Source organism: Electrophorus electricus, chromosome 17 (assembly GCF_013358815.1).
Source record: "Electrophorus electricus isolate fEleEle1 chromosome 17, fEleEle1.pri, whole genome shotgun sequence".
In the NCBI taxonomy this organism is placed as follows: domain Eukaryota; kingdom Metazoa; phylum Chordata; class Actinopteri; order Gymnotiformes; family Gymnotidae; genus Electrophorus; species Electrophorus electricus.
Genome location: NC_049551.1, coordinates 14,772,380 through 14,791,469, shown reverse-complemented (window position 1 = coordinate 14,791,469; position 19,090 = coordinate 14,772,380). Strand labels below are relative to the sequence as shown.

Genomic DNA, 19,090 nt, shown 5'->3' with positions numbered 1-19,090 from the left:
CAAAGGCCTGGGTTTGAAATAGTGAAGATAAAACTGGTGCTTCCAGAGCATTTGGACTGGGAAACAATCCTCATACGTCTCTTTATGTCCATGCGAGTGTGTGTGTGTGTGTGTGTGTGTGTGTGTGTGTGTGTGCATGGTGAAAGAAGCCTGTTCTGCTGTTTTCACTGAAAAGTACCAAACATATAATATTCTATAAGATCTCTAATGTGATACCTGTAGTATTGCGCAAAAGAAAAGGAATTTTGGTGACACCCGAACAGCTAATTGAGCCCTGCCCCAGTTTGCATGTTTGGTAGACGAATATTCGCTGAAAACAACACAGGCCAAAAAGAAAAGAAGAAAAAACTGGGAACGAGACAAAGTTTTGTATTCTATCTGGGCAGTGAAATATGATTAAACAACAAACTGGGTGGAGTGAAAATTAGGTCAAGATATTTAATTATGGCCGGATTTTTTTTTGTTGTTGCCAATAATTGTTTTGATGGCCAAAAAACGACTTGTCCTCAAAACAGAAGACAGCGTGTTTTGTGAAAATACCGTGGCTAGTATGACTCAGAAGGACTCGATACCATTGTTAGTGGAAACTGATAGAGCGGAGTAAGCAGAGGCGGCCATATGGCTATTGAACTGTCAGTTTGGGCGGAGTATGTCTCTTTTTAAATAAGTCGTTTTGGTGAAAAACAAGTAGAAGGTTCTTTGTGAGGTTGCGTCTGCATGCAGACATTTAATTATGCATAAACTATTTTATAAAGTGACACTCAACCATGACTGCGGGTTTAAATCAGTTAGTTAGTAGCAGACCACATAAATAAAGAAGCGCTTTCTCTGTATTCGGTAAAGACATGCTCCCAAGATGTGATGATCAGATGCGACATCGGTTATCACTCCTTGGCTGTTTCTATAAAAACAAACAAACAAACAAAATAACAAAAAAAGGGTCTGAAGCCCAAAAACAGAACTCCAAAATATATATTTATCCTCTAAATGAAAAGATTAAAGACTTTCGAGAAGGTAATTTGACATTCCATATGATAAGTCATTTTCCAGCATTTTCGGTGATATATGGCATTTGACTATATACCAACCAGAAAATAGGAAACAGTGCAGCTTCTGTCCTCACACAACGGCAGCAACCCACTGCAATTAACCACGAAGACGAAGAAAAACTATTGTCGGAAGGACACAGCGCATCGACACCCCGCCGCCTCCCGGAGAAGGAACCGGTCTTCCTTCCCCGGCCAAATTTGAGTGGACGCACTGGAAACTGGACCCGCGCGCCGTCGAGTGTCAGAGACATAACGGAGCGCGTGGGTAGACGGCGTGGGCGGCGAGCTGGTCGGTGTGGCGCGAGCTCATCTGACGCTCGACCACAACTATCAGAGCTGAAGGGAGAACGCCTGCGGAGTGACAGCCTGCATCAGTCTAACGCGAGAGGTAAACACGGCGTGTTTTTGTTTTACGGTACTTTGATGCAATTCATTTCCAAACAGATTGTCAATTCAGTGGATTTCTATTTAACGGCAGTCTATTTATAGGAGACTTTTGCATATTCTATGGCAGTTTTTTTCTGAAAGCTCCCTTTCAAACTGTTGCTCGGGGTATTTGATTGTGTGTCTGGTAGCATAGATTGTATTTTCCCGAAGATCGCGATATCGTCGGTTAAACCCCGATAAACCACCTCACTAATGCACAGATTTCTGCTCTCAGGCAATAAGTGACCTAGTTGTTTACGCGGTGACTTAAACGAACTGTGGTAGCTGTTCACACTGATGGTGCTGAAACCTCGTGCGTTGCCGGTGTAAAGGCTACGTGGAAACTTAAAGCAATGCCGTCCAAAGTCATTCTTTTCAGAGAAGACATATGCAAGGACACAGATTTAACTTTTAATTCTTTGCTTTGTAAGATATTCATTATAATTTAACATACGGCTTTTATTAAAAACACCCCCCCCCCCCCCAAAAAAAACCCCCCAACAACCCAAAAACAAAGAAACAGGCTATTAATTAGCCTATAATAATTATTATTCGACGGGCACAACAATGGAAAGGATAGAGTTAAACGTTGAGCGTGTAATATAGGGAATAATGTAGAGGGTCTGCTCTGATAACGCACATGTAACGTCTCAGCCACTAGACATCTTCCAGCTGTCAGGCTGCCTGGTGTTGCTTCTCTCTTGAGTAGTGCCAAATAAAATGGAATTTCACTTTGTTGGCATTAGGCTGTAGCTTATGGGTGAAGACAGAGATAGAGGGAACAAAAGAATGAGAGAGAGAGAGAGAGAGAGAGAGAGAGAGAGAGAGAGAGAGAGAGAGAGAGAGAGGAGGGGAAACCCAGTCTCCTCTGTCATCCGGTGTGCCTACTGAGACTACCTAACCTGCTGACCCCTAACCCCCAGGCAGAAATAGGCAGATACCAGAAACCCTGGCTGCCCAGAGGGAAAGAACTGTGTGAACACTGCGAGGGCAATGAGGTCGAGACATAACAGCAATTTCTCCAACATTGTGGAAAATTCACATAAATGCAGCAAAATTTCACAAAAATGTAAAAGTATACTCCAGAAGTCTTCCACAATTGAAAAAAAATTTAATAAATTGTCCTTGGACAGTTATTTCCACAGTGCATGTTCAGCTCTATGTGCCTGACAAAACTGTACCTGATACAGTCATGGGAATATAACTACCTTGAATTGAAAACAAATTTGAATTGAAATTCTGAGAGAGAGAGAGAGAGAGAGAGAGAGAGAGAGAGAGAGAGAGAGAGAGAGAGATTGAGGGGGAGAGAGTGAGAGAGAGGCATGAAGAGAATGAGCGAATGAGAGACAGAGACAGACAGATGAATCAGATATCCTGAAGCTGTATTAGAACAAAGCACATTAACTTGTAAGTGATCAAAATGTTTGACAATCTGAACTTTTTGGATTTATCGAATCTGTTTACTTGTACACTAAGTAATAATTGATTTAATGAGCAAGGCACGTCCTCGGTTTCCTGCTGTTAGGGTAGCTCTCTACTCAGACATTATTCTGCGAACCTGAAATGTGCATTTGGTTATCTGCCTATGTTTCACTATGGTAACAAAGAATTGTTTGTGGCTGGGATATTCAGACAAGCAGACATCAGAAGTTTGCTTTGTGTGGGCCAGACTTGACTATTTCATTTATGAAATTGCACACCAACTCACTTTTCGAATTAAATGTACATTAAAACCACCGGAAAACAGAAAAACCAGAACACATATAATGCTGTTCTGTGATTAGTCAGTCAAGTTGGGTTCTAGTTAACTTCAGTTCCTGGATTTTAACTGAGTACCAAAGCATGAAGAAGCTGTGACCACTCTACAAGGATGAGATGTTAAGTGAACGGACGTTACCTTATTCAATTCTTTAAGGACCCTATCAGTCAATCGGTAAACCATCCGGAGTGTTTATTTTAGAACCAGGGGATTTGTTAGCTTTACTGGGCACACCTGAGAGCAGATCAGGACACATGCTGAAGAAGGCTTTCATTTGTTTTTCCTGCCATGGGAATGATTATGATTATTGCCCTAAAACAAAAACAAAACCGATAAGTACTCTGAAGTCTGCAGAAGATAGATGAGGTCTGTCCTGTGAATTCAAATGAAGAAAACAATACCTGGTTCAGTCACTATAATGATGATCTGGATTTTAATAAATCTCTATATTTTGAAAATGCTTAGTAAAAGCGTTTTCAAACCGTGTAGGTGATCATTTACAATTGGAAAAGAGCTTATAAAACTGAGAAATAACTACAGATTTATGCATTTCAGAGTCATCGTTTATTAACTCAGCCCATTTCCAGAATCATTGTCAGACACATATACGATACGTTTACGTATAATGAGCTCTTTAGGGCTCAGAACATGAAGAACAACTACAGGGAAGTCTAAACAAAGCCAAAAGTATAACAGATTACCCAGAAGCATTGGAAAAGCACAAAATGCCCACCAAACAAAAGAGATGGACAGAGAAGGGCAGACAAATCGAAAGCACGAGACTAAATGAAATCGAAATGAAAAGAAAAACAAAATCACATGGTACTAGCACCATGTGCACTGCAACGCCAGGGACGGGGGAAGGGTGGGGGTCCGTGACACACAAAACATTTCAAAATCTTATTTGCCACTGAGCTGCCACTGCCCTCAGCTAAATGCCATAAATTTGCTGCCAGTCAAGACTGTAAAACCTCTCCAACATGAAAGCCTCCCTTGCAGTGCAACAGGAACTGCAAGGTTTAGGATTCTTAGCATAGCTACCGTGCTTTGCCTGCTGCTACTGTCCTGCTCTATGAATGAGACATGGCCCTCAGTCATGCGTCATAGCCTGACAGGAAGAGTTCTGCAAACCCCGGCCCTCAAAGCATGCGTTCAGATGGATGGGAAGGTCAAGGCAGACACTGTAACTCTGAGAGAGACAGACTTTTGTCCTGGAGCTGGAGCTTTGCTTGGATTCCGTTCTGAGTTCCAACAGAACAGGCTTTTTAAAAATGAAAGTATTTAGTATGTTTGCGTTTGCATCAAAATGTTTTGTTTTTAAATACGTACGTTCTCAAAGCTATGTGTTTGAAGTGGTTTCCTTAAAATATTTTTATGCTTTTTAAAAAAGATTTTGTGCAAGAAAAGATATTTTGCATGTTAAATATACAGTGTAATATTTTGATAATACTATCAAATATGACTAGTATCTTTCACATTTCCCTGACTTAAATGCACATAAATGCACCAAAACGTAACTGTTGCAGGACGCTGGTTTTCTGTTTCAGGCTCCTTGAATGTACATGGTGAGATGACCTGGGGGAGTTTTGGAATCCAGCCCCTTTTCTCTTATAGCTGCATGTCAACCAAAAACTGACCAACTATAATGAGGACAAAACTCTATAATCTATAGTACAGCTGTGGATGTACTGATCCTAGACAAGCCAGCACAGTCCCTGTGGACAGCCCTTCACCTGAGCTGACAGGATGGCTAAAACCTTCTATCGGCTGCAACGCTTTTTAAGGCGGGCTCATTTGCTCCTCCTCTTCCTGGGCGTGGCTTACATCATGGCAGGGAGTGTCTTGCTGCTCCAGCGCTCCAGTGTGGCTTTGTTTCAAAGAGGAACTGATACGCCCTCGCTGCTGACGCCACCTAGGACCCTGGAGGTGCCTGGTGTCAGCTGGCACTATAGGAGACCTGGATCCAGAATAATACAGGATCTTGAGAACAATCCCCTGGATCTGTCAGGCCACAGAGCAGAAGGAGAGCGTTTTATGTCTCGGAACCTGAAGCTCAGGCATCTGAGGCAGCGTGGGTTTCAGGGCTGGAGAACGGAGCGCGATGACACAGTGGAGCGCAATGAAACCAGGCATAAAGGTAAGGCTTGTCTGAAAGAAAGGACCAGAAAATGGTCTCCATTTTAAACCCTTCGCAGAGCCATCTGTTACGTTTCACACTACTCTCCTCAACTGTTATCACAAGGAACCTACATGGGGTGTTTTGTGAACGATGACAAGCAACGCGCGCTCGGAGGAACCATGCTGTACGATTTCCGCAAAATGACCAGCTCCTTGTGTCAAGACACGTGCTCGGAGAGGTAATGCTTCACCGGTCCCGTTAAGCACACCGAGGCCTCTCTGGCAGGTAAGGCGGACTGTGCAGAACACTGCTGTTGTAGCCATACCCAGTCAGCATGGGCCGGTGCCGAGTAGCTCAGAGGTGAGAACTAATGGTCTCCTGGAGCAATTCCAGGAAAGGGTGTTAGGATCGACCCTCCCATCTGCTGCGGTAGCCCCTTACAGAAAACAAGGCAGCGCTGTGTCAGGCACGTCTGCGGCCAATCGCAGTGTCTCGTTATGTCTTCAGGGGGAAAGGAAAGGAGAGAAGCTTCTACACCTTCTTTTGGAACGGTGGCTATTGCAGCATTTTCCATGAATTTAAGTTACGCTGAAATACCATGCTGGTCCAAGGTGTCTGCAGGTAGAAGAACACAGATGAGTGGTAGGCCTCTGCAGAGCACAGAGCTGCAAAGTGCTAGATGTTCCTAATGTTCAGATTACTGATACTGTTGGCCTGGAAGATCTATGCACAGGTCTACGCACAGGTCTGCGCTTGAAGGTGAAGAGCTGGATAAAAGCCAACCTACAGTTACCTCTCTTCTCTATGACGAGTGGCACATGTATTATGCTATGAAGCAAAGAGAAGCTTGGTACTCTCAACAGGTTAAAGACACAGTTACCAGCCAGCAGAACATAACACAAAATGAACAACCTTGCAATCTGCCATATTCACTAAGAGAAGATTCAGTAAGTGAATGACCTGCCTGTAATTCATTGAATGTATTGATTAATTCATTGCTGGCAGACAATTCTGGGTAATTTTAGAAGACATGCGCATGGACACACATTTTTACACACATGCCTGCACATGCACATGTGCATCCACACAGTTTTAATCAGGATTTTTTATCACTGTTTCTTCAGATCTTCAACTCAGTGAGTTGACACCATTGATTACAAACTTCTGAGAGGATATAAGTACACATTCAGATTTTTCTTGGTGGCATATTATATTCTACAATAATATAGTTTTGTTATGAAACCATTTTTAAATATTATTTTAGATACCTATCGTTGTACAAATAGTTGAGTTTCATTTATAACAGGTGATGGTGTGGTACTGGCCAGTTTCTCCACAAAAAATGCCATCAAGAAACTTTCTTGTTTGATATCCTCCCAAAACTGAAAAGAAAATTTGTGTCCTTGGAACCATACAAACAGAAGCATCCTCCATCTTCCAGGGCCCAGACTAAGGGCAAAGCGAATGAAAAGACGCAGTGTTCTCAGGGAAGAGTGCAGGCAGTGTAGCAGGGACAGGTGGCAGGATCTGGGCAGGCTGTTCTGGAGCTGGTCCAGCAGCTGTGTGCCGCACAGAAGTGAACCTTTCAACCGCGTCGGTGGGGGCCACCTGGCTGAAAAACACTCGGCATGCGGAGGCCGTCGTAACAGAAAGTCCCCCTGAACGTTCCGGCTCATTTCACAAAACGAACCACTTGCAGGCTAAAATGCCACAGGTGATTAATATTTATCCTGGTTATCCTGGATATACAAAATATTAGTCTTATATTTACACCGTGTTGCCAGCCACGGTAAACATCAGAATATGCAATCAGGACCAATTAGCAGCAAAGGGAATGTAGTAGAGGCCACGCAGCCAACAATGCATAATTAATCATAATTAATAATATCGACGCATAAGTGTACATTTTCCTGAAGAAAACACCAGGAAGCAGCCAAATGCGGTCTCATGTGCTGCAAAGATCACATACACATTGCTGAAGATTCATTTCAGGTGAGTCTAACATGGTGTACATAGGCAGCTTCAGGGCACCAAACTGTCATGGCAGGGAGGAACTGAATTTTTGTCTGGGACAGTCTGAAAATGCTGGTGGCTCTTTTCATACTGCGAGGTAGTTTGTGTGGTACATAACAAAATAACAAAAGGGTGATGGTTAACACAGATTCAGGTGTCTAAGGGTTACGTCCCTCTTGCAGCGGGTACCAGTTTGCAGGGTTGGAATATGGGACGGAATGCCACTGTGGGAACCGGATCAGCGCCCCCCGAGCTCGGACCGAGGACTGCAACCTGGACTGCCGAGGAGAAAGGGGCTCGCCGTGTGGAGGTGTGGCCCGACTCTCCGTCTACAAGGTGGAGGAGGTGCTGCCCGGCCACAGGAGATGTAAGTGTGCTGCTAGAGAAATAGCAGTAAGTTAAAGAGAGGAATGATGAGAGGGTGTGATAGGAGTGGTGGAGGTGGTGGAGGTGGGTGGGGTAGGACCCACAGAGGAAGCACCATACAATATCAGTTAAGCCACGTGTCTCGTGCAAGGTTTCAAGACATTCTGGTTTCCAATATTGCATTTATCCTAGAAAATCCTAAGGCTGGAGACTGAAGATACAGAACGAAGAGACGAGAAGGATGAGCCATATGAGAGAGAGAGAGAGAGAGAGAGAGAGAGAGAGAGAGAGAGATGAGAAGAAAAACAGAGAAAATGATAGAAAAGGACAGAGAGAGAGAAAGATGGAGAGAAGGAAAAACATTATTGTAGTAAAAGGATTCAATTTTCCTTTAAACAGTGGGAGAAACACAAGGTATAAATACTTGCTCTCCCCAGGTCATATGATCACACAGTCATAACAGAATGTACACATAGGCATGAGAGCACAAAGTGTATGAGACTAAACCATTCTTCCTTTCCCAGACAGGAATGTTCACTACCACGGCTGCTTCCTAACGCCGACGAACACCAGCGATGACTCACTGCTTCAGGCCAGCCACTACAACCTGACCTCCCAACTCTGTGTGGAGGCCTGCACAGATAAGGTTCCACACGGCACTCTCAAACAAGCTCCGTGCTGGCTTTTAGTTTGTGCTTACAGCCTTTGCGCTTAGATCAAAAAGAGATGCTGTCAGTCAATACCTCTCTGCCATTCGACAGCCTCTTTTCAGTCGTGCAAAAAATAAAAAGTGCTCGGCTCAGTTGAGCAATCCTCAGAAAAGAAAGAAGGCCTAGATGTAGGTGATAGGTAAGGCTAGGAACTGGAGTATGATTGGAACCGAAAGTGTGCTCTGTAAATCACGCTGGAGTGTTAAAGGCAGGCCTGTGTAAAACCAAATGACTACTTGCATTTGACTGGTGACAGAGTGACTTTTCACAGAATGAAAGGTTTTTTTTTTTAATTTACATGTAACCCTGACAGGAACTACCGCTAGCTTTAATGAGAGGGTGGGACTGTCTTTGTGGCCCCGCCTCCTCTCTTTTGATAATGCATAAGAAAGTAGAGGGAGACCTATGCGGATGGAGCAACACAACAAACCACTCCCCCCCTGTGGACCAAGATTACTTCCAGGTGTACAGCACTCCTGTGCTAGGTAAGGGATTGTGACTGAATGACTGTGTCACCTAACCCCCCCCCCCCCCCCCCCACACACACACCAAACTCATCGATGTGCACGTCTCCACATGGCGTCAGAGTCGAGGTGCAGGGAGAGGACGTTTCTGCCCGAGAGGTCGTCCTCCATCGTGGCGCTGTCTAGCTTCCCTGGAGCAGGAAACACCTGGCTGCGTCACCTGATTGAGCTCACCACAGGCTACTACACGGGCAGCTACTACTTCGACGGCTCCTTGTACAGCAAAGGTGAGGCGCTTGGCCTGGATGTTAGTAGTCATTTAGTAAGAAGGTGGCAAGGTATTAAAGCAAGTAGGAAAGGTATTAAAGCAAGTACGAAAGTACAACAACAAAAGTTAAAGGTTAAAGTGCATATACACACACACACACACACACACACACACACACACACACACACACACACAACACAAACACTGTATAATAATAGCATTGTTGTGCACAAGGTTTCCAAAGTAATAGCATGTTTAACACAGAGATCCATCAGCTGAGCAAGCAAAGTACACTCACTCACACACACACACACACACACACACACACACACATACACACACATATATATATATATATATATATATGTGTGTGTGTGTGTGTGTGTGTGTGTGTGTGTGTGTGTGTGTGAGTGTGTGTGTGTGTGTGAGTGAGTGTACTTTGCTTGCTCAGCTGATGGATCTCTATATATATATATTAATATATTAAACACATTAACACATTAACTAATGAAAATGTGCACCCATTAACTAATGAAAATGTGCACCCATCACAGTCACAAGGTTCAAAAAAATGAAACAGCTTGAAAATGCTACGGAACACATGTCTTAACATATGCGTGTGCCACGCTGGGATTTCATAGGCTTTAAGGGTGAGAAGGACTATTGGCGAAGTGGAAGGACCATCTGTGTGAAGACGCATGAGAGTGGACCGAGGGAGATTGGCATGTTCGACTCCGCCATCCTACTCATACGGAACCCGTACCGCTGCCTGGTGGCTGAGTTCAACCGCAAGTGTGCGGGACACCTGGGTCATGCGTCAGATGCGCACTGGAAGAGCAACGGTACTCGCTACCAGCGCTGGTTAATTATTCAAGAGGTTTCAAATGTTTGCACCACTAATGCAGCACAGTCATTGTAGCCTAGCATGGTAATTGCTGTAATTATTTAGCATAGCACTGCGGGAGCGCGTGGCATGCATTGAACAAAAATAGAATACGTAGCTAATGGCTTGGAAATACACTGGAATATGATGAAGTAAATGGCAGCTTGGTGCTTGCTATGGAGGAACTGGGCAGGTCTTTGAAACGAGACTGAAAACGTGCTGCTGTTTTCTTCTGTTTTCAGAGTGGCCCGAGTTTGTGGACAGCTACGCCTCCTGGTGGGCATCCCACGCCCTGGCCTGGCTCAAGTACTCCCGACGCCTGCTGGTGCTGCACTACGAGGAGCTCCGGGAAGACCTGCGGCCCCGGCTGAAGCTCGTCGCCGCCTTCCTTAACGCTAGCGTGTCCGAGGGGAGGCTCCTGTGTGCTGCCAGTAACCGGGACGGCCATTTCAAGCGCTCGGCTGCCCTCCGCCTCGCCGACGACCCCTTCACGCTGGACATGAGGACTCGCATAGACGGATACGTTCGCGCAGTGAACAGGGCGCTCCGCGACAGGAACCTGAGTGGCCTGCCTGAGGAATACATGCCTAGATTATGACGACAACGACGATGATGATGACGACGACGATGGTGATGAGTAAACGGAGTGGCAGAGGACGTGTGGAGGAAAGCATTAGCGTCTGACGGGAGGGGAGAGGGGACAGTAAATCGTAACGTAACAGAAGTGCCTGAAGGGCCCCGCGTGGTTGGCAGCTATTCCTGTGACCTTTATTCTTGCCCTTCTTTCTATACTTCTCTCAAGCAAAAGGCAACTCAACTTAATTAAATCCTGCTGTTGAACTGCTGCGTGGTGGTGCGTTTGAAGTTTAGACCCTTTGTAATTTTGACTTGTAGGGTCCCCTCTTGTGGCCCAGAGCAAAATGCCAAGTGTTTTGAAATAATCTCTTTGCACTTGAAGTCCCCCTGGCAAAAGCAGTCTTGGTGATGCAGCACACGCAGACACTTGGTAATTACTCTGAAAGAATCAGTGCTCACAAGTAGCCAAGCAGGAGAGGGTGTTGCGTTTCAACAGGTGGGTGAGTGTTCCAAATACATCAAAATACAAATACATCTTCATTTTAGAACCAATATGGGCATGGTGTTTAAGAGGTGTGTGACTCCGTGAGGCGCAAACTGGATTGTTTTCACTGCTTTAAAAAGCCTTAAAACTGTATTATTTTACCTGCTTTTAAATTTTTTTTAGGAATGTTCGCCATCAGTTCTCATTAGAACTGTGGTGGACATCCAGGAAAATAAACAGCTAAAATTTATAATTAATAAAAAACAACAAAAAACCGTATGATACAACAGGACAAAAAATCCCACTCCCTGACATCTTGTGTCTGCAGAAAAACAACATTTAGAAAAATCATGTGGAATAAAAAAATAAGAAAGTATCAAATCCTCTAATATTTGTCTGGCAGCAAACGAAATGACAGGACCTTCGCTGTGTTAGTTCAGCGTTTGAAACACCAAACCCTTTTTCAACATTTGTCAGGTTTATCAGATATGATTTTAGGATGTAATCATTACGTGAAAGCAGACTGACTGTATGATTACATTATGTTAACAATTACTTGTGCTGTAACATACAGGAGAGCGTAATCTCTCTACGGAGATTAGCTTTGAATGTATAGTAGATTCAAAGACAACATCCATGACAGATCCAGTAGTCTACCATTTCACATTCTGTCCCTCTCTCTCATGCGCGCACACACACACACACACACACACACACACAAACACACACACACACACACACACACACACACACACACACACACACACACACACACACACACACACACACACACAAACAAATGATATGCTAAGAGTGTACCTAACAAGGCTCAGGTTGTTTTGAATGTGAGGCCATCTGTTTTCCAGGACTAGATTAGAGGTTGATTGGTTGGTCTAAAAATACCCATAAGGTCACACTGCAGTCATTTATTCTGCATTATAGGCCCACGTGACAGTGATTTCTTTCACCGAAACATTTAAATTACAGTTAAATTTGACAAGAGCCAGTAAGCAGGGAATTATTTTCACTGATTTATCTGAGCTACTGCCAACCCAGTGGAATTATCAAATTATGTGATGGCAGTTTAATTTTACTCAACTTATCATACACCATATTTAGCCTTTGAATTAGCCTTATGGCTGACTTGATGTCGGTGGTTCGTGTCAAATCTTTATGGATGTAAATTTCCCATTCTGAAGGGAGAACACAGTGCTGCAGCTTTACAGATCTGTACGATGCATTCAGGAAATGCACCGATCAGAGCTGGACTGCCCAGGGAAATCTACCAGGCTGGAGTGACTGAACCAGTTTGGAAATATCAGAACCAAACTCTGTCTGCGCTACCCGAGCCCTGCCAAACAAGTATATCCGACTGGCACAGTGCTTGTGACTCGCTGTCACCCTGAGCATGCTCTCCATCTGCCAAAAAATGCTTCACCTCCCCCACCCAACACCACCCGCCAGGAGCAGCAGCAGAACAGTCAATCATGGTGTGCCATAATGTCCCGCCGCTACCAATTGTTTTCCTCACACAGGAAAATCCTGATTTCGGGACACACGGAAGAGACAGTGGTGCCATGGTGGAGACTGGCAATTCATAGATGAATGCTTACCACAAACACTTGCACATTTGCACAAATCCAAAGCCAAATGGACAGGACAAGAGATGATGGTTATATGGCTTAGGCCCAGCAAATGATGGAATGTGCGAATGATGAAGATAAAATGAGCTCCGGGTTTTAAATGAGATTCTCAGACAGCAAAGATGAATTGTTCGCGGCATCGGCATCTAGTTACATCTCCCATGATCAATGACTTGAAAATGCACTGGTTTCCCACTTTTGTTGGAAAATACCAGGCGGCCAAGCCTAATTAATTTCAGAGAATGCAGGCTAGCCTCGGCCTGGCTCACGTCGGCCTGACTCGCCGGGCCCTTCTGTAATGACTTAGCTGGAGGTCATGAGAAATTTCGGCACAGCCATTAGCGGATGCGCCATCGTCCGCGGACTCTGCTCACTCTGTGTCCTTTAGCCGTCTCAGCCATCCTTAAGGAATATGCGGAATAAATCATCCCTGCCAAAAAAATTCCAGCCCCCAAAACAGCGCTAATAAAAGTGTCTGGCGCGGCCAAAGCTCCTTTTGCATCGCATCGAAGTGGAGTGGCAATAAAAGGCAGTCGTGACAGCGTGTCTGGCTGGACAATGGCGCTGGTTGTAAATACTGTTTTATACCAGAGGAGCGTGGGGGGTGGGGGATAGGGTCACTGTGACTTCAGCTGTGCGCTGCCTTTCTGGATAGTGGGTAGGCAGCACCGAGTGCTCTTAAAAGAATAATTGGAATTTTGACATTAGGTGAAAATTGCGAGCTAACTAATGGCTTCCAAGCTAAGTATGTCACCTTGAAGAGGAACACGAACTGAAATGGAACAAAAAGCCCCTAATTAACATTCCCTGCCACCCTGCTGCCTCAGCCTGCACTCTGCTGAAAGCTTATTCACAAATAGAAGTCAATCTGAGGGCAAATGCATTATTCTCAGACTCACGTCTTTTTTAATGATCAGATGTGGGCCATGGCATGAACCCCAACCCCCCCCCCCCCCCCCCCCCCAAAAAAAAACAACCCAAAAAGCACTGAGAGGACTGAAAGACAGGATATGTGTGCGTCTACAGAACATGTATTTCACATGGCTGAGAAAGCACTGTGGCAGTCGTGACAAGTCGGATCCTGGTTTATGATTCGGTTATACGGCGGCTCCGATAAATCAGTCGCTCACCCCTGCGTTAACAAGAGTTTGGCTCACTATTAACACCACCGATAATCCCCGCAACAGAGTTTCACTGTTAGTTATAAAACGATGCTTGTACAAACACTATATTAGGAAATTATTGAGCTCTAAATCAGCCTTGAAACGAGTGGGCAAAGAAGCAGTGATCTGACGATAACACCAGACTACGAATAAAAGGAACCTCGGTTTTCCCCCCTATTTCCTCTGGTTATTATGGTTTAATGAAAAATTGCCGCCATCCTCCTGGGACGCAAGGCGTCTTATTCCTGCTTTAAATTTAGATTGCGCTGCTCTCGCTGCTTTCCAGTATTAGCGCGGATGCCGTAGTCAAGTGACCGGGAGTCGAGCGGAGCAGGCGTCCTGTGCTCGGTTGTGCTCGTGGACTGATTAAGCTGAACTCGCGCTTAACGGGTCCGCGACAGCCAGACGCCTGAGTCTCCGACACGGTGAGAGTCCCGCTACACGAGGATTTCATCTCAGCTCTGAGACTGACAGCTTTATTGAGATCTAGCTGAAATGGTCCTGTATAGAGTGGTTCTTAATAAAGTGGCCCTAGATAGAGTCGTCCTGGATCAAAGTGATCCTGGATAGGGTGAGTCTATCAACGGGAGTTTTACTTACCGCAGAAAATAAATGAGGCTTAGCTCATGGTCTGGACACTTTCCAGCGAATGTCATAAGCACATCGTGATTCTGGCATAAACAAAATGTGAAATGCATAGAAAAGTCTAATCATGGTTAAAACATCTCTGAATTTGAAAATTATTTCATGTTAAAAAATTATGATTTAGTTAGTTATTAGTTAGGGTTACGTAGATAAATCTATTAAGAAATCTTTAAATATTTAACCTAGATAAGTTTCAGTCACCACTAACACGAATCCCTTTATAGCGACATGGGAATCAAATCTGAGACTGATCGCTAGTCAGCTCTACAGTATTGTGACACAGTTTCAATGTGCCATTTGGCCTGCACAATTATTTTAAAGAGAGAGAGAGAGAAGGAGGGAGGGGACAGAGAGCTGGGGCATACATTATTTCTTCTATTGCCAGAGACACTGGCGGCAGATTGGAGATGGAGGTTTTTTTTAATTAATTATTTTAATTAATTGATTATCTGTGCTATAGGTCTGTCTATGTTATTGGGAGAAGTAATTGTTTTATAGACTGTCCATGTGTCAATAGAGGAATGAATGGTGGTCCAGTTTTAGAAGGTTCCTTGCCAGCTACTCTTCAATGACTCCCACAGATCATGCTAGGCTTCTGAAATAGGATGAAAAGTCCATTATGTTGAAGACGGACATAATATTCTGAACAACGGTTGGTGTTTACTACTGTGCTGGCAGGGGATTGCTTTAAGGATGACTATGATAGCATGACTGAGTGGGTTTCATCTTTTTTCAGTTTCGAGCAGATGACTCAATCAAAGAAAAGAAAGAGTGTTACTGATGTCTAAGTAAACCTCATCCAAATGGTATTCCATTATCTGTACAGCGTACAGTTGGTTTCTTTCTCAGAACATGACAGATTGACATGGGGGAAGAGAAGACTACAGAAACACTTTCACAGTACAAACACACTGGCGGAGCTGCTACTACCTGGTGATGTGGCTCAGGCGTCATCCGTTCAGTGCTCGGCTGGGGGGGAGTGGGGCAGAGGCTCCGCGTGAAACAAACAGGGCCCTTTGACCTCGGAGCTGGGGGCACACAGCTGAGCATGAAGAAAGCCTAGAGCCTGTCCTCTCACTAGCCCTCGGCACAGCAGAACAGGAACCCCCCCTCTGCCTCCGCCATTCTGTCTCTCTCGCTCTCTGCCTCCCTCCTTCCTTTTCTCTCTGTCTCCCTCTCTCTCGCCTCCACACGCAGTGAAGACGGAGTCGGAGAGCAGGCAGCAGCCGGTCCAGGGGAGAGACATGGGGCACCTTTCTCTAGCAGCAGCCATGGTGGCGTCGTGTGCCAGACGTGCAGACGAAGCGCACGAGACTGAATACGCACCGGTGCTTCTGTGCACACCATCGTCACCTACATGAGTTAAACATCTTGGGCAGTGCACACGTGAGTCTGCAAGATCTTTCACGTTGGACCAGGGCACACGCCAGCCAGACCTCATGTGTCACATGTCGTAACGTGTGTCAGTGTTTAGGGTTGCACTGTACCACGTCGCAAAATCCCCAAAACAAACTGCTTCATGTGTGACATAGTTGGTGAAAAAATTATTCTTATTCTGATTGGTAAACTACTCATATACTTCACACAGGACTTTAAAACAGCAAGAGGCAACACCCCAAATCACCAACTCTCTTCCAGTGTTCAAAACTGAGTCATGGACACATCCTAAGGGCCGTTCAGTGGATTTTTAAGGTGATACGTATAGCCAGAGACCCTTTCGTGATTTCCTTTTTTGGCACTTTTCAGCCTGGCCCCAATGGCGGTGTGAGCCTGCCGTCATCCTGGCCTCTGCACACCTCCAGAGGGCAGCCGGCCGCCTGCCCGCACGGCAGTCCTGTCAAGCTGTCTGCCACGCTCGTCTGTCAGAACTAACATGGCACTGGGTCTTGGATCCAGATGACAGCTGTGCATCCTTCTGTGCGAACAGGACACACACGCATGCATACGCATGCCCATCGCCGCTGGAGACAGCCGTCACAGGACGGGAAACCTTGACTATGGCACTTCTCTTGTTAGCTGATGTCTCCTGTGCTGTCAGCGAGGATGAGGGGTGTGAGGAAGGGCATGTCGATTTAGACACATCTCTTTCAGTGAGGGTATTTATGGACTTGTCTTCTTTTGGTTGTGATGCTTGACAACTGTTAAAAGGGACGTCTGTCCAGGAACAGCCTACTTGTGCTCATCTGGGTTAAGAGTAAGACAGGGACCACTATCTCCCCTTCCACTTTAGGTTTACGAAATAATAAACAAAATATATCCAGGTACACTCAACCCAAAAGATCTTCAGCACAGATAATACAGAGTTTTTAAAAAACGCTGTAAGCAGAGCACTCTCTAGATACGCAGAGCTGCAAGCGCACACAACGGCGTGAAGCTTAAAGACGCTCGCCTCGCGCCGCCCACGCGCCGTGGTTTATTCTAAGGTGGGAAACGCGGAGACTCGTGACTCACGAGCAGATTTTCATTTTTATTTCAACACGGAACACGCTGCTGAGTATTGTTGCAAAAAATAAATAAATAAATAAATAGTTAAAAAAGAAAAGAAAATTAATAATATTGTTTCACAATAGAAAGAGATAAAATATATCATCGCTTTACGTGACAGTATATTATAATGTCTCGTTTTTCTAGCATAAACCTTCTGTGTCGTTTTTTAAAAAAATATGCGTGTGTGTGGCTTTATGACATTTTATCATTTACGCTCTCAAAAGGGCCCTTTGACGTCGGAACTGAATGGCGTACGCGTACTTGACAGATTTAATCAAGGTTTTTAATAATCTCGCTTTGAGCGACAATGTTCAGGAAGAATGAAGGTCTGCAAGGCTCAAAAGTTCCGATTCCTTAACCTGCAGCTGCGGACAGTGTGGGCAGGGATGAGTCAGGGATGTGGCAGGGATGAGTCAGGAATGAATCAGGCAGAAAGGAAAGATAGTCTACAACTAGATTACAGCTGTCATCCCTGCAATGAAGTCAAATGCCTGATGTCTCAAACCATCACACCGGCTCGTTTTAAGGTTAAATAAATTAACCTTGTGTATTATTCTAACTCCTAGTAACAGAACGCTTTCAAAAATACCATTTTATCGCTTAATTACGACACGATATAACATAATAGTCTTTGTAATAGATTATAGAACATATCTCGTAATAAGGATGAAGTGGTCTGCCTAATGGCGGCATGAACTGTGAACGCGTCTAATTTGGACTGCGGCTGCAAAAACAAGTAACAGCACTGATCACATCTGCAGGACAAGGAGGGAAACCAATTTATACACTTAAAGAGCCAATGCATGAATGTGTTGAACGCTAGGAAATGTGAGAACATGTTAAAGATGAAACCTTTAACTTACGTGCACACATTCTACAAGTCCAGCGTCTGCTATTCTAACCCTGCAATTTCCTCGGGGATAGATTGTATTCATCGATCTATCAAACTGAATAACCTAATGGATGTTCCCATTCAATTACTGCTGTTGAACAATAGACGGGAAGTCAGACTGGATGCGATCTCCCATGTTGGAAGTGCGTGTCTAAAAATGATCGAGTTCCCCGTTTCCCGCCGCAGGAGGCCTGCAGTGCCTTGTGTTTTTGTCGTCACGCCAGTATTCAGGTACTTCGACGAGTAAAGCCTGCTGAAATGTGCCTCCCAGGCGGCCTCTCTAGGACTTCTACCGCCGCCCTTACGGCCTAGATGCACGACAAACGTGGTCAGCCCCGAGTCCTCGTGGACCTTCTCGAGAACATGCACACATGCGGAGAAGACTGGAGTTTGAGACTGGGCGCACGAGTCTTAGCTGTAGGTTCAGCATTGCATGAGCATTACAAGTCGTACTACAGCTGCTTGCAAATAGTGACTGCTGTTCTCCCAAACCTCATGTAATTAGCTAACTATGAATAATTATTTTAGTAACATAAGCTACTAACTTTGTTTCATGAAATAACAGATGGAACACCTGCTCTGGGTGTTAGCCTTCATGTGGGAGACTCCAAAGCAATTTGATTCCTCATCTCACGTGAGCTCCACAAAAAATGTAAAAATGAAAATTAATCACGTTCTTAAATATTGCTTGCTAATTTGTGGTGGTAAAAATGGCTTATTGCTCTTTTAACATTTTAACTCACTGACTTCTAATGTGGCATATTCATGAGAAGGTTAATGGTGATGAGAATTACTGTAATTATAGATCTAACCATCTAGTTCTAATGTGACCAGAATTATCTCTGCGTTGTACTGTGCACGATGTGGGGAAAAGAACAAACAAAAAACAAACAATTTTAGCAAACATGAGTCACCGTTATCAAGCCGACAGGCATGTATGAGCTAGCTGGCTATGCAGTCAACAAGAAAGCTCCATCTTTCTTTTTATCTTACCTGACACTACATGGTCTTGGAGGAAGACCTACCTTATAATTATCTTATTTTCTCAAGAGCAATGTCAGGGTCTTTACATAAATGACCACTGCTGACCATACAAATCATATAAATTGTTAAAATTTGCATAGATGAGATTCAAGGGACTTA

General features: G+C 44.6%; 1 protein-coding gene across 3 annotated transcripts; it reads left to right on the top strand.

Annotated features, from left to right (window-relative positions):
* Positions 1-1,303: 1,303 nt before the first annotated feature.
* wscd1b (WSC domain containing 1b) lies at positions 1,304-12,559 on the top strand. Of its 3 annotated transcripts, XR_004777100.1 has the most exons (10): positions 1,305-1,437; positions 4,782-5,371; positions 5,477-5,591; positions 7,549-7,733; positions 8,257-8,378; positions 8,756-8,927; positions 9,029-9,193; positions 9,816-10,016; positions 10,300-11,129; positions 12,317-12,559. XR_004777100.1 is itself a non-coding variant. In XM_027021377.2 (9 exons), the coding sequence occupies exons 2-9, from the start codon at positions 4,981-4,983 to the stop codon at positions 10,653-10,655; spliced, it is 1,632 nt and encodes a 543-aa protein (XP_026877178.2). In that variant the 5' UTR covers positions 1,304-1,437; positions 4,782-4,980; the 3' UTR covers positions 10,656-11,754. The 3 variants fall into 3 exon arrangements, 2 of the variants coding, with proteins under 2 accessions (XP_026877178.2, XP_026877177.2); XM_027021377.2 differs by lacking the exon at positions 12,317-12,559 and having other exon boundaries at positions 1,304-1,437; positions 8,831-8,927; positions 10,300-11,754; XM_027021376.2 differs by lacking the exon at positions 12,317-12,559 and having other exon boundaries at positions 10,300-11,753.
* Positions 12,560-19,090: the final 6,531 nt, after the last annotated feature.